Source organism: Dipodomys spectabilis, unplaced genomic scaffold (assembly GCF_019054845.1).
Source record: "Dipodomys spectabilis isolate Male_0828 unplaced genomic scaffold, ASM1905484v1 ptg000145l, whole genome shotgun sequence".
NCBI classification, from domain to species: domain Eukaryota; kingdom Metazoa; phylum Chordata; class Mammalia; order Rodentia; family Heteromyidae; genus Dipodomys; species Dipodomys spectabilis.
The window spans coordinates 25,312,361-25,329,169 of NW_024870822.1; the positions used below are offsets into that span (position 1 = coordinate 25,312,361).

At 36.9% G+C, this 16,809-nt stretch overlaps 1 protein-coding gene and 2 pseudogenes across 1 annotated transcript; all 3 read left to right on the forward strand.

Moving 5' to 3' along the window:
• Nucleotides 1-1,148: 1,148 nt before the first annotated feature.
• Nucleotides 1,149-2,093, forward strand: LOC122117693 (annotated as a pseudogene).
• Nucleotides 2,094-3,185: 1,092 nt separating this feature from the next.
• On the forward strand, nucleotides 3,186-5,176 carry LOC122117893 (annotated as a pseudogene).
• Nucleotides 5,177-15,309: 10,133 nt separating this feature from the next.
• On the forward strand, nucleotides 15,310-16,254 carry LOC122117742 (olfactory receptor 502-like). Its single transcript, XM_042691543.1, has one exon. It carries the CDS (start codon nucleotides 15,310-15,312, stop codon nucleotides 16,252-16,254), a length of 945 nt encoding a protein of 314 aa, XP_042547477.1.
• The last annotated feature ends 555 nt before the right edge of the window (nucleotides 16,255-16,809 follow it).

Genomic DNA, 16,809 nt, shown 5'->3' on the forward strand with positions numbered 1-16,809 from the left:
ATAAAAATATCCAATAAACTTGAACAATTGGTGAAATAATAGGTAACCTCCTTTATAGGACTAATATAGAACTTATATCTAGTAGAAATTTTGTATGACTTCTAAAAAAGTGTTTTATTTAACTGATGGTTATCTTCAAATGTAAAACAATCTGAGCAACTCTATCACTTGTTAGCATTAAGAAGATTACAGAAATCTGTTTTACATTAATTGCTGGATGTACTGGACTTGGTGCTCACTATAGTTTAATTTTATTATTGCATAGTAACAAAGAAAGTTATATATTTGTAACTGGCAATTATCCAAATACAAACTATGAAAATAGTTTGTATAAGTAAATAGTTTGAGTATGTAACTTCCTGTGTAATTATAAGCAAGTTACATAGTCTTCTGTAAACACTTCTAACTCAATTCTACATGATAGAGAACATAATATTAGCTGGGTGACAGGGCTCATGCCTGTAATGCTATCTACTCATTAGGCTGAGATCTGAGGCTCAAGATTCACAGTCAGTCCAAGCAGCAAAGTCCATGAGATTATTGTCTCCACTAAAGCACCAAAAAGCTGGAAGTTGAGACTTGGTTTAATTGATAGAGCACTTGAAGGCTCTGGGACCTTGCCAAGAACTCACATACCTATGCAAAATATCATTTTTGTAACATGTAATACACTATATGCATAACACATACTTGGATAGGTATGTAATTCTTAGCTGCACATTAAGCATTTAGCCAGCATATATATTTATATGTATGTATATTTACCAACTATAAATATATCTTAACTGCTGAGCTTGTCATACAATAACCTATTTATGTTCTTCCCTATCACTGTACTCAGTCTTCCTTGTGGATTTGTTTAGTTATTTTGAATTTTTATTTTCATTTAAAACCATACATTTTAGATTTAAGAAAATGCAAACATCAAGAGAAAGAAAGAATATAAGATAGAAATTTGAGGGTGGTTTTGCTAAAATCAGTTTTAAAATGATAGATAGTATCATTTTCCATTGCATATGTATACTGGTCTTTGAATATGATTATGATGACATTCAGTATGCACTAAGATAAATGAAATCAATGTATTTATAAATTTTTCATATAATCTATTCTTTCTAGATTTGTCCTGGCAACAGCCCTATTGTCTGATGGATTCCCTGGTGGATGGGAACCACACCACAGTGACAGAGTTCATTCTATTGGGTTTAACACATGATCCAGTCCTTCGAGTCATCCTCTTCATCATCATCCTGTGCATCTACCTGGTGACCATAGCTGGAAATATCTGCACAATTCTTCTCATCAGACTCTCCACTCAGCTCCACCACCCCATGTACTTTTTCCTCAGCCATTTAGCTTTTGCTGACATGGCCCTTTCATCTTCTGTCACACCCAACACGTTAATTAACTTTCTGGTGGACAAAAATATGATCTCCTACCATGGATGTGCCATCCAGATGTGTACAGCTTTCCTCTTTGGGGCTGTCGAGTGCTTCCTTCTGGCTGCCATGGCCTATGATCGCTTTGTGGCCATCTGCAACCCACTACTGTATTCAACCAAAATGTCCACACAAGTTTGTTTCCAGTTACTTATAGTAGCTTTCATAGGTGGTTGTTTTAATGCTTCATCCTTTGCTCTTTCTTTCTTTTCTCTAGTGTTCTGTGGGTCAAACATAGTTAATCATTTCTTCTGTGATTTTGCTCCTCTGCGTGAAATTGCTTGTTCTGAAGATAGTGCCCTCATACTTCTTTCCACATTTACTGCTGCCTCCATCTCTGTGATCACAGTGATTGTCATAGCTGTCTCCTACATCTACATCCTCATCACCATCCTGAAGATGCGTTCCACAGAGGGCCGCTAGAAGGCCTTCTCCACCTGCACCTCTCACCTCACTGCAGTTTCTCTGTTCTATGGGACAGTTATGTTTATTTATCTGATGCCCAAATCTAGCTACTCCACTGATCAGAACAAGGTGATATCTGTGTTCTACATGGTGGTGATCCCCATGTTGAACCCCCTCATCTACAGTCTCAGGAATAATGAGATCAAGGGGGCTCTGAAGAGAGAGCTTTGGAGGAAAGTGTTTTCTTAGTCAGGCTTGGTATTTTGTAATCTTCATTATAGAAATAATAGCTATACCTAAAAGTAAACTGACATTCTGAAATGGTCCTGCAATCATTTTGATACATATTTACCTACTGAGCAATTTTTAGTAAGCATAGTTCATTTTGAGATCATGTACCAACTAAGAGGTTTGATGTGATGTTATGAAATCTCACTGAGTTTATGATTAAGAATATGAACTCTTGTTGGAAAACAAAATTTGCTAAATATTATTTCAAAGTTTTCACCCCCAAAAAAAGTGTTTACTGGGATGTGTTAGTTTGGATGTTAAGCTCCCTAATTTTATGGCCATGAAATTACTTAATTTCAATTCTTTCTGTGATTTTGGGGGGTGGTTGAAATGATGAGGAACTAAGAAGGGGATCTTTAACACACTGATTGAAACATTCTCCGTGCTGAACTATAGTGACACAGATACTTTTCCTTTTAATGTTCTTCCAAGTGTCTTGTAAGCTTTCTTCATTCCTCTTTGTTCCTCTTTTGTGTTTTATGTGGACCGTTGTATTCTGTTTTAAAAATGTTATTTTATTGGAGAGATGCTGCACAGAGGGGTTATGGTTACATGACTGAGGTCCATTTCTTGTTGATTGTTACCCACTCATTTGTTGTTTTCCCACTATCCCTTCCCCCTCCCTACCCCTGCCCCCCCTCAATTTGCAAAGTTCATTTCCAACATGGTGTCTTGTGAATATCCTTTTTGCCATGGATTATCCTTTGTTTTTCTTTCCTCATTTTGTTATTTTCCTTCCCTTCACCAAATCAGATAAATGTATATACTAAATGGAAGGTACTAGAATCAAAGACAGAGATTTCCATGGAAAAACAAATGGAAAAAGAAAAATGAAATAAGGAAAAGAAACAGCAAAATGCTGAAATAAGGAAACAGGTTAATCTATGGTAACAATGAGATGTATAAGACACTATGTTGCAAATGAACTTTACAACTTGGGGGTGGGAAGAGGGGAGTTGGGGAGGTGGGGAGGGAAGGGATGGTAGGGGAAAAACAAAGGAAGAGGTTAAAATGCTGGATAAGAAATGTACTCATTTGGTAGTGGAGACTATGTTCGTGCTGGGAAGGCTTCGAGAGGCACCCTGGCACTTGCTAATCTGTGAGAAATCCAACTTCAGCCACCACAAGTCACTCCACCGGCATCTAGTGGAGGCCCACTATCACAATTACTGGGTGTAATTTCTCATTCTGGAATGTGGGATACTACCAAAAGAACTGAAAAGCCTGGTTATGGATACTGGACCCTATTACTCTGTGAAGATTTTCCTCTTCACGAATTAATTACACATTGATTCATCAACACTTTTTTTTTTTTGTAAAGATACTATACAGAGGGTTACAGTTACATGAGTGAGGTAATGAGTACACTTCCTCTTGAACATTGTTACCCCCTCCATTGTTTTCCCCCTACCATCCCCTCCCTCCCTCCCTTCCCCGAGGTTCCTTTTTTTTTTTTGATTGTGATTGATTACATAATTTCAAAGTCACAAGTTCATTCTAACTTCCCTGGAGCAAATTGTCTACCACAGTCTGTAATATATAACAGTGTTCACATGTTATATACCATATTTGTGATCAGCAGCATGGGGATATTTAGTAGTGGTTCAACCAGATGAGCGGGAGTTCTTTGTTTCTTAAGTCCTATTAGTTTTGTCGTATCACCTAACATTTTGGATTTAGCATCCACTTATCAGGGAGACCATGTACCGTTTGTCTCTTCGTTCTTGGCTTACCTCGCTCATCATGATTCATTCTAGCTCCATCCATTTCCCTGCAAATGCCATTATTTTGTCATTTCTAATGGCTGCATAATATTCCATTGTGTATAGATACCACAATTTTTGGATCCATTCATCTGTGGTGGGGCATCTAGGTTGTTTCCATATCCTAGCTATTGCGAACAGTGCTGCAATAAACATGGAGGTGCACGTGTCCTTGTATATTGGTTCCTGTTGTTCAGGGTAGATGCCTAGAAGTGGTATGACTGGGTCGTAAGGGAGGTCAATATTTAGCTTTCTAAGGACCCTCCAGACTGCTTTCCAAAGTGGTTGTATAAGTGTACATTCCCACCAGCAGTGTAATAGGGTTCCTCTTTCTCCACATCCCCTCCAACATTTGTCGTTGGCTGATTTGTGGATGTGGGACATTCTGACTGGGGTAAGGTGGTATCTCAGGGTTGTCTTTATTTGCATTTCCTTCACCACCAGGGATTCATCAACACTTTTGTAAGGAAAGTTTCCTGCTATGCATTGACGTTCAATATACATATTGATGAAGATAATACTGTTGGTCTGCTACCCAATGGAAAGTTGATTTTATCCCTGGATAAAGACACTTATGAAGATTCTGGACTTCAAGGTCATCCCTCTCAGTATTTTGGCAGAAAAATCAGGAAGTTCATTGTTTCCATTGCTTTGATGGATTCATCCTTTATGTTGGAGTCTAAGAGGTATATGCTGTCCTTCAAAGAAAAGAAGCCTTTGCAATTTGATTTCCTTTTGGCTTGGCATTCTACAAGTGCAACAGAGTTTATGATTATGTCATACTTTTCCAAATACCAAATTCAGAAGCATCACCCTAAAGTAGAGCTGAGCACAGTGAATGATTTACAGTGCCCAGTGCGGCAGAGCAGTGAGCTTAAAGGAGAGCCAGAATCATCCTGTGGGTGCCCCAGAGCTCTTTTAGTGGCTGGGTGCAGTCTTCTGTAATGCAGACCTAAATAACGAGCCTACTGTCAACCTACTGCTGTCCTCAGCCAACAGCAGTGGCCAGGGCTTGCTTGTGTACAATCACTGGCCTCATCCTTCCAGAGCAAAATCTGTGTCCTGCTGGAATGGCTGTGTCATTACTTTGATGAACTAAAGCTGGCCCTGTGGATTACCTTGTCAGTTCAAGGCTTTGCAGACAGCCCTGTCTCCTGGAGAGAGAATGAGCATGATTTTCACAAAGGAGGTGAACATACGTACAACTATGTGATTTTTAATAACTAGGACTATTGGCTTCAGGTGGCTGTTGGGAGACTTGATGACTGTCCTCTCTAAGCAATACTGAATTTTAAAATCTGTTTATTTTTTGTCACTGTTGTTTTCTGATTTCTTCATTGTGTATGTGTGGGATGTGCACTGATAATGTTCCTCAGCTCAGCATTTGCTTGCATTCTCGCCTGCCTATCTACGTGGCATCCGGTGCATGCTTAGTGACTGACTGTATCTCCCTGTCAGTGCAAACACAGGGTGTGTTCACTGCATTGTCATAACAGCTGGACTGGGGACCATTGTGTAAGGGCTGCTGTTGTTCATTGAAGCTTTTTTCAAGCAATGAAAAGACCTGTATCACCCTTCCCAAGACCTGTCCTTGTGGTAAGGTTCTTCATTTATTCCCTCCTCAATTTCTCCTCAACCTTATGAGGAAACTAAGGCATAGCATGGTACGGAAGCTGCTGAGTTCACTCTGCTAGTGGATGATCCTGGATGTCAGGCCAGCCTGAGTCCTCATCAGCTTTTCTCACTGTGTTTATTGTCTCTGGATCAGGGAGGGACCTGTGGGAGCTTTGAATTGCTAACCAACAATTCTATGTTATTTCTAGCAATATGTCTGATAGGGACCCAATGAAAAAAACAGCTTTTACAATACACAGGGAAAAAAATATACTTTAATGTATTCAGAAAAAAAGAAATGTACTCATTGCCTTACTCATGTAACTTTAACCCCTCTGTACAGTATTTTTACAATAAAAATATATACAAAAAACAAAAATGAAATAAAATAAGAAAGAAGAATTAGTTATAGTACATTGGTGAAACCAACTGAGAAAAAGACCTTTTGTTTCCATGCCTTGAAGTTCATTTCAATTAGAATCATTTTGCATGGTCATATGTACATCGCTCTTAAGCTATTATGATTTTCTGCCAGACTATCCTAGGCATATACTAATTATTACGAATGAGGGAAACCATAGAGCCCATGTTTCTTTGGTCTGGCTTACTTCACTTAACATTATTTTTTCCAAGTCTTTCTATTTCTCCACGAAAGAGGTGATGCCATTCTTTCTGATAGAAGCATAAAAGGCCATTGTGTATATATACCACATTTTCTTGATCCATTCATCTATTGAAAAGCATCTGGGTTGGTTCCATAGCTATGGTAAATAATGCTGCAATGAACATAGTTATTCTGGTAGCTTTAATGTGGCTCAGCTTGAGATCCTTTGGATAAATTCCCAGGAGTGGGATTCTGGGATCATAAGAGTGTTCTATGTTTAGTCTTTCAAGGTACCTCCATACAGCCTTCCAAGGTGGTTGTACCATCTTACATTCCCACCAATAGTGAAGTAGTGTTCTGTTTTGGCCACATCCCCACCAGCATCTATTATCATTTGTTTTCTTCATAATGACCATTCTACCTGGAGTGAGGTAGAATCTCAATGTGGTTTTGGTTTGCATTTCTTTTATGGCCAGAGAAATTGAGCATTCCTTCATGTGTCTATTGGGCATTCCTATTTCCTCTCCAGAGAAGTCTCTTTTTAATTCTTTAGCCCACTTATTAATGGTCACCATTGTATTTTAATGGAGCCTGTCTATGAGCTTACTATTGTTTTTCTGCTTGATCTATTCTCCTGGTGATGTATTCTATTTTTTTCTGCTTGATCTACTCTCCTGGTGATGAATTTTTAATGTGATAAAGGATTTTTGTTTTATTTATTTTTTATTATATAAAAATATAATATTTTGAGCTTGGTACTGCTGGCTCATGCTTGTAATTCTAGCTACTCAGACTGAGATCTGAGGATTGTGGTTCAAAGCCAGCTCAAGCATTGTGCACTGTCTCCCCCAGCCTTGTCCTCCTCTCTCATTCTCAAATGGCATTTTAGACACATATCTTTGCATTACTTTTTAAATGTTTTTTTTTTAATTGTGAAAATACCATACAAAGGGGTTACAAATACATGGGCAAGGTAATGAGTTAATTTCTTATCAATCAAGCATTGCTGCCTCCTTATTTGTTTCCCCTTCCCATCCCTTCCCATCTCCCCACCACATGCTCACCGCCCCACTCATTATCCCTGCTCCCCACCGGCCAAAGTTGTAAAGTTCGTTTTCGACATAACTACTTGTACATCTCATTGTTGCAATGGGTCCACTTGTATCCCTATTTAAACAATTTGTTTTTTCCCCTTCCCCTCCACAAATTATACCAACATCAAATACAGTGTGTGGGGTTATACCATGGGGGCGGCACATACAAAGCAACAAAGAAATCATCTTACAAATATGTTAAAAACAATCGCAAGAAAGAAAAAACATTTGAATCCTTATCTTGGGGTTCATTTCGCCTAAAATGTTTGCAGCTCTACTATTTCTTCTTGAGAGTCCATCACACCTAGCATTAGTAATGTAGTAATTTACAGAAAATATAAAGATTCTGAAACCTGACATATTTTTTTTCATGCTACCTTATGATATGTTGTGTATATGTAACATTTATATGAAATCACCAAAAGCAGTAGCACCATTTGATTTGGTGAGTTTTATGTATTTTAGTGTTATGTTTATATAAACCAGTTATTTGCCATTTTAGATATGAGATGAGAGTTAGAGATTCCTATTCTTTCCTGATGTTTAGCTTCTTGAATGCACGATGTGATTACTACTGGAGTAACAATGACTGGATTGTCCTAGGATGTGTTTGATGGTCCTTTAGAAAAGTCTGTTTCACAGTCAAGGAAATGGTGTGTATGCATTGAACTTAAGCCTCCATTATTTGGAATAATATTTAGGGACTGCAACTGTTGCACAGGCTGCTGATGGCTTCCCAGGAGATGGAAAATTTCTGACAAGGAGGGGAGACTTTAGTCAACAGTATTGGAAACAGGAAACTGACAGTGGGAATTGAAATCAGAACAAATTGCTTGAAACTTTTGGTCTCAGTTCTCTTACCTGCCAATGAGGATACTTAAAGGAACGACTTCATAAAATTGATGAGGATTTAAAATGTGTTCAGTGCTTAGCATACTTTTTAATCCAATAGAGTCAGATCTGTAGGATATTGATTCTAGTTATTGTAGTGTTTATAAACTTTCTCCCTTAACAGTAGGCCTCAGGGGATTTAAGATGGAGTTTTAAAAAAATCAGAGTATGGCTGCATCTTGTGACTGAAGATTCTGGTGTTCTGTCACAATCCATCTACATAGTGACACTATTTCTCTTCTGGAATGCATCCAAACATCTTTCTAATTTTTCTTTCATTATACAGCTTTTGACATGTTTCTTTCTACCATGAAAATGTATATGTTTTATTTATTTTTACATTTTTGGTTATTTAAAGGTAGCTTTACAAGTACCATGTTCCCTGACAGTACTGATTAGCATGTGTTATGGGTGTCAGCACATAATATTTAGCAATAAACACATTGAATGGATAGAGCTCACGTTAGCAATTTATACATGAAATTTAGTGCTGTCTTTATAATGGCAAGATCAACAGTAACCATAGAACTAACATTTATCTAATAGCAAGTCTGGTTAACATTTATTTATAAGAAAGTTTGGTAAATTTAGAATATAGATGTAGCATAAACACCTAGAAGAGAACAAAAGGATAAATTAACCACTTGAGAATTAGCAGTATCTTGAGATGTTGAATTTGGATTGCCCTTTGTCTACAACACAACTTAATGATGCTCCACACCTTGTGTGTGGCTTCCAGCTTGGTTCAACTTGTTTCTTTGGGACATTTGAATGCTTTATTTTAGCTGCCATGGCCTGTGATGACTTTGTGGGTATCTGCAACCCACTGCTCTATTCAGCCAAAACATCTACATGAGTCTGTGTGCAGTTACTTGCAGTAGCTTTCATAGGAGGTTTTCTGAATGCTTCCTCCTTTACCCTTTCCTTCTTTGGTTTACTTTTCTGTGGGCTCAATAGAGTCAATCATTTCTTATGTGATTTTGTTCCCTTAGTTGAAGTATCCTGTTCAGCAGACATCATCTTCACAATTGTTCCTTTATTTACAGTTGGCTCTGTCATTGTGTCCACAGTGATTGTCATAGCCATCTGCTACATCTACATCCTCATCACCATCCTGAAGTTGCGTTCCACTTAGGGCCGCCACAAGGCCTTTTCCACCTGCACCTCCCACCTCACTGCAGTCATTCTGTTCTCTGGGACAGTTACATTTATTTATGTGATGCCAGCTGCTCCACTGACCAGAAGAAGAAGATGATATCTGTGTTCTATATGGTGGTGATACCCATGTTGAACCCCCTCATCTACAGATTCAGGAATAACAAGATTAAAGGTGTTCTGAAAAGAGATCTTGGTAGGAAAATACTTTCTTAATGAGGTATTACTTTGTACAGTTTCTTACAGGAATATTGCCTAGTTGTCATATTTAAAAGGAAGATGACTATCTGGTTATCATCATCATCATCATCATCATCATTATCTTTAATGATAATGATGTCTTTATCATGCAACAGAATTACCATTCAACAAAGCCATCCATAAATACAATATATCATCGTCAATGTCATACTGAATATCTGTTTTGAAATCTGTCTTCTGATGCAGTCTTAGTGAATGTCATGATTTTTCAGTAAACATTAGGGTTAAATTTTTGGGTAACTCAGTTACTTTTAAAGTAAAATATATATACAATTAGGAACATAAATTGTGTCACATTAAACAAAATTGTATTCATCCACTGAACACGTTTTTTTCTATGGCATCTCTTCATGAGTTTAGACCTTGTTATGGTATGGCTCTTCAATATTGCCCAAGGTGGATATTTGTTACAGCATTGGTCCCTAGTACTGTGCTATTAGGAGATGGTGGAAACATCCAGAGGTTGAGCCTAGTGACGGTTAGCTCACTGGGGAAGGTACCCCAACCTCTTTGACTTCTCTGTTTTGTTTTCTGACCATGATGTGACAGCATGATATGTCACCAAAAGCCTCAGTCATGGAGTCATCTCATTACTTAGTGAAACTTCCAAATTTATGAACCTAAATAAACCTTTTCTGCATTGAATTTTATATGTCAGCTACTTTTTTTTCACAGTAACAGAACATTTACTAACCTTTATTCCTTGGCTGTATTCATTTCACCATCAGATTATTGTTATTATTCCTTGTAGAATTTGGATCCATAGTGCATTGAATCTGAATCTGCAAATCAACCTTTGGAGATGGAGTTTTTACTTTATTGATAGTGCGTTTTCCAGTTAAGGAATATGGTATTGAATATAGTACCTCTTTCTACTTAAGTGAGTTTTCTTTAATTTATCTTTAAATACAGTTTACATGCTATTTATAAATGTATTTCCAAATACTTTGACCCATTTTTTTCTGGCAGAAAGAGCATTTATTTGGGGGACAGCAAACTATGGGCCTGTAAGAGATGGAGGCATGTAGAGACAGAGGGGAAAGAAGAGGAGAAAAAGAGAGAAAGAGAAGAGCACTTTGACACATTTTAAATATATTTATGATTATTTTTTGTCGGTCATGGGGTTTGAATTCTGGGCTTGGGTGCTATCCCTGTGTCCCTACATTCTTCAGCTCAAGATAAGCTCTCTACTGCTTGAGCCACAGCGCCACTTCCAGTTTTCTAGTGGTTTATTGGAGATAAGAGTCTCGCGGCCTTGCCTACCTGGACTGGCTTTAAACCATGATCTTCGGATCTCAGCCTCCTGAGTAGCTAGGATTACAGGTGTGAGCCACTGGAGCCTAGCTTTAAATAAATTTTATTACACTTTTATTCTCTTTTAGTAGTTACCAGATATAAACATGATTTTTGCATATATTCGACTTTTGTTCTGTTATCTTTCTAGATAAAGTATATGTTTTATACATTTCTCAGTATTTACTGGATTAATACCAAGCAAAAGTGGAGTTTTACTTATTGTTTTATCTCTGATTTTACATTTTTAATGTGGTTTTATATTGGTTCTCATTACCTTATTCAATAGCTGAGACTTCAGTATAACCATGAATAACAATAGTGAAGGAGAAGTTTTCCCCAAACAAAGATGAAAATAATTCAATGTTTTACCTTGTGGGTGGTCTTTAATAATGTTTTGTTTTTTTCTTTCTCTTTTTTCTTTTCCTTGGATCACTTGAGATTTTTCCCTTCTATTGTACTCTATGTTTTTTTCATTGACATTTTAGTCATAGGTCTTTACATCATTTTTAAACAATTGATTTAACTATTATCTGTTATTAAAATGTCACCTTTTAGCTAGAATTAGTTATGTAGCAATTTACATAAAATATAAAGTACTTATATATTTATTTTCCTCATCCTACCTTTATGACATTGCTTTTATGTCTTATATCTATGTAATGATTCCACGAGGCAATATCCTATGCTTTTTTTTAAACCTGTTGAAATGTATATATTTTAAGGGAATTAGAAGGGATATTAGTAGGGAATTTAAGTTTATATTATTCATTCTTGTAAGAAATTTCTGTTCTTTCAACTAATGTTCATCTTCCTGAGTGTAGTATATGTCACTGTCTGAGTCATAGCAAGTCACGTCTGTCTTGACATAAAAGAGGCTCAAAAGTCCTTCTAGAATGGTCCATTTGAAAGTTCAGTGTGTGCACAGAATTCCAGCCTTCATTATTTGGAGTTGTCTTCAGGGATCTTAATTCCTTCCACATATGGGAGTGCTGCCATGTGGTCTGCAAGGTTGCTGATGGCTTCCCAGAAGGTTTAACATTCCAACGACTGGGTGGAGTGGGGAGGGAGAAGCATTAAAGTGGAGACTTTAATGGGTAGTACAAAAATGACAGTTGTGGGGAGGCTTCTCATTCCCTCAGCCTAAGTCTTTTGGTCTCTCTAAGCTCTGTCCTTTCCTCAGAAAAATGAAGATAATAAAAGCACTTACTTGCTGGGTAAAATACTTAGCATAGGAGTTGATATAATGCAAGCTCTGAAGGAATACTGGTTCTTCTGATTATAGTAGTTATAAACTCACAGCCTCAACATGGGGCTCCAGGGATTTAGAGTCTATGATGAGGAGTAGTAAGTGAACAGGGGTCAATCAGTCTTCATGTTGAAGATTCTGTGTTCTCCCATAATCCTCGTACTCAATAAAGCAATTCTTAAGTGCTAATGGTGTGACACTTTCTTATTTGGAAGGCATATGGACTGTTTTATTTTTATTTTATTTTATTTTATTTTTTTGTTGGTTGTGGAGCTTGAACTCTGGGCAACTGTCCCTGGCGCTCTTCAGCTCAAGGCAAGCGCTCTACCACTTGAGCCACAGCACCACTTTGATATAGACTGTTTTAAATGTGCGCATATTAACTTTACAAAGCTTCTTGAGCCTTTTCATTATTCACAACAGAATTTTACATGGAGTTCTACCTCACATGGACCACACCATATTTTACTGATACCCATCCAAAACATTTGGCAAGAAGTACATATTAAAGCTAAGGTGAACAATTTATGTCTGAAAATTTTAAGCCATGAGATTGCATGTGGGATGGCCAAGAAACTTGATTTTCTCAGGGTGAACTCAATATGCAAATAGATTACCAAAACTTTAATTTAGTTAGTCACATCAAACACAGTGAAAAGTATAACCAGACAAACAAAACAAGATAACACACATGGGAGCAAAGGAAACAACAACAACCAAACTACTGAGACTTTAAGTTCAGAAAACTTTTAAGTTAGTTATTATAGACCATAATATTAATTAAAATAAAGAAGAATAGAATGGTTGAAGACCATTAGACTCAGGTACATAATAATTGGGAGTTTCTTACTATCATGTATGTTGGAGTTGGGGTTTAAAAGTGTCACCATGCCCCATAGTGACTGTCACTAAGAATGTCCTTTGGAATACTGTGAGAAAAAGAAACAGGAAATCAAGGGTCTCATGAACAACCATATGGAATGGTTATAGCTAATTCTAGATTTTATACCTGACGTTTAACACTATTTCTTCATCATACATATCAAGATATTTATGATTCTTATCACTCTTTTGGGGCATGTAATTATACTCCATAGTAAATGTCAAACAAAGATGTTAAGTCTATGCACAAAGAACAAGATAGAAACGAATAAATTGACCACCAGAGAATTGGTAACATCTTGGAAGATCACTATTGTTATATGAATTGAGTTGCCCAATATCCACTGAAGAACCTGAAAATGCTCCTTGATGCTTTTGCATTCATACTTGAATCTCCAGCTTCACTGGGGAATTAGACCCAAAGGAGAACAGAAAACATATTTCAAGGTATATGATCACTGTGACTTTGTGCTGTTATTCAAAGCTGAATGTGTTCTCATTCCAAGAGGTAGGAGTTTGGTTTGTGTTAAGACTTTGGTCTCTTGATTTTCACTTACTTAACCATAAGACAGAAACTCACATGATCTCAGTACTACCCAAACTTGACACTCAGAAAATGCTAGCTTTAAGATGCTTGTATTGATACTTAAAATTAATTTGGAGATTTACATGTAAAGATATACAAATCTTTTCACAAATATTTGTTTATAAATATGAATTTTTGAGGGTCAAGCATGGTGTCTAAAAAGTTTAGTACATACATTCAAATGATTTAGAGTTTAGGATCAATACAGCCCCAAGCTCAGAGATCCTTCTTAAATTTTTTAGTTTGTACTTTATACAAATATGTATCATTTTCAAAGTGACTTTATGTTAAAATTTGCATTGAGAAATTATTATTATTATTATAGTGGAAAGTTATTTGTTTCATATGAATGAACATACTTTATATTGGTTGGTATTAAGGGATTTTTTTGTACAATGATTGCATTGGCATTTCAATATATTTGCTAAGCACTATTACCTGTTTCAAATATATAAAAGTATCCAATAAACATGAACAGTTGGTGAAATAATAAGTAACCTCTCTTATTGCACTAGTTCAGAACATTTATCTGCCATCAGAAATATTTGTATGACTTCTGAAAAAGGGTTATATTTAACTGATAGCTATCTTGAAAGGTAAAACAACCTGGGCAACTCTATTACATGTTAGCATTAAGAAGATTACACAAATCTGTCTTACATTCATTGCTGGGTGTATTGAACTTGGTGCTTACTATAATTTAATTTTATTATTGCATAGTAACAAAGAAAGTTACATATTTGTAACTGGCAATTATCCAAATACAACCATGTAAATTGAATATGTAACTTCCTGTGTAATTATAAGCAAGTTACATAGTCTTCTCTAAACTCTTCTAGCTCAATTCTACATGATAAAGAATATATTAGCTGGGTGCCAGTGACTCAGGCCTGTAATCCTAGCTACTCAGGAGGCTGATCTGAAGCTCAAGATTCACAATCAGCCCAAGCAAGAAAAGTCCATGAGATTATTTTCTCTACTAATGCACCAAAAAGCTGGAAGTAGAGCTGTGGCTTAATTGATAGAGCACTTGAAGGCTCTGGGACATTGCCCAGAACTCACATACCTATGCAAAATATCATTTTTGTAACTTGTAATAAACTATATGTATATCACATAGTTCAATAGGTATATAATTCTTACCTGTATATTAAGAAGTTAGCAAGCATATATATTTACGTATTCATGTATTTACCAACTATAAATACATCTTAATTGCTATCTGAGATTGTCATACAATAACATATTTATATTCTTTCAGTCTTCCTTGTGGATTTGTTTATCTATTTTGAATTTTTATTTTCCTTTAAAACCATACATTACGTAGATTTAAAAAAAAGTAAATAGGGGGCTTGGAAAGTGAAAGTGGCTCAGTTGTAGAGTGCTTGCCTTGCATGCATGAGGCCCTGGATTTGATTCCTCAGCACCACATAAGCAGAAAAAGCTGGAAGTGGTGCTGTGGCTCAAGTGGTAGAACGCTAGCCTTGAGCTGAACAACTGATGGACAGTGCCCAGGCCCAGAGTTCAGGTCCCATGACCACTTAAAAAATGTAAATAGGAAGGGGAAGAAAGAATATAGGATAGAATGTTGAGGGTAGTTTTGTTAAAATCAATTTTAATTACAGATGGTATCATCTTTCCATGCAAATGTTTACTGTAGTGGTACTTAAATATGTTTATGATAATATTCAATATGCACTAAGAGAAGTTAAATCGCTGTTTATAAATTTTTCATGTAATCTGTTCATCCTATATTTGTCCTGGCAGCAGCTCCGTTGTCTGATGGAATCCCTGGTGGACGGGAACCACACCACAGTGACAGAGTTCATTCTACTGGGCTTAACACGTGATCCAGTCTTTCGAGTCATCCTCTTCATCATCATCCTGTGCATCTACCTGGTGACCATAGCTGGAAATCTCTGCACAATTCTTCTCATCAGACTCTCCACTCAGCTCCACCACCCCATGTACTTTTTCCTCAGCCATTTAGCTTTTGTGGACCTGGTCTTTTCATCTTCTGTCACACCCAACATGTTGGTTAACTTCTTGGTGGACAAAAATGTGATCTCCTACCATGGATGTGCCATCCAGCTGGGTACAGCTGTTTTCTTTGGGGCAGTCGAGTGCTTCCTTCTGGCTGCCATGGCCTATGATCGCTTTGTGGCCATCTGCAATCCATTGCTTTATTCAACCAAAATGTCCACACAAGTCTGTGTCCAGTTACTTATAATAGCTTTTATAGGTGGTTGTTTTAATGCTTCATCTTTTACTATATCTTTCTTTTCTTTAGTGTTCTGTGGGTCAAACAGAGTCAATCATTTCTTCTGTGATTTTTCTCCTCTACGTGAAGTTGCCTGTTCTGAAGATAGTGCCCGCATACTTCTTTGCACATTTACTGCTGCCTCCATCCTTGTGGTCACTGTGATTGTCATAGCCGTCTCCTATATCTACATCCTCATCACCATCCTGAAGATGTGCTCCACTGAGGGCCGCCAGAAAGCCTTTTCCACCTGCACCTCCCACCTCACTGCAGTTGCTCTGTTCTATGGGACCATTACATTCATCTATGTGATGCCCAAATCCAGTTACTCCACTGACCAGAACAAGGTGATATCTGTGTTCTACATGGTGGTGATCCCCATGTTAAACCCCCTCATCTACAGTCTCAGAAATAATGAGATCAAGGGGGCTCTGAAGAGAGAGCTTTGGAGGAAAATGTTTTCTTAGACAAGTCTCGTATTTTCTAAGCTTTATTATGGAAATCATAACTATACATAAAAGTAAATGGGCTTTCTGAGTGGTCCTACAATCATTGATACATATTTTCCCATTGAGATTTTTTAGCAAACATGATTTATTTTGAGATCATATACTAAGAGATTTGAAGTTCTGTGATAAAATCTCACTGAATTTATGATTATGTACATGAACTGTTATTGTAAAACAAAATTTCTTAAATATCTTCAAAAGTTTTTTTCCCAAGAAAATGTTTACTGCAATATATCAGTTTTGATCATAAGTTCCCTGAAGGCCCCTAAAGCTACTTAATTTCAGCTCCTTGTGTGATTTTGGGTAATGGTTGAAATGTGAGGGGTTTAGAAGGTGGTTTTTAACCCACTGATTAGAAGACATTCTCACTCTTAAGTTACAGTGACACAGATATTTGTCTGGTTAATGTACTTCCAACTGTCTTATAAACTTCCTTCATTCATTTTTTTCCTTTTTTTTTGTATTGTGTGTCCAACATTGTATTTTAATGTAGTGTGTCTGTAAGCTTACTAT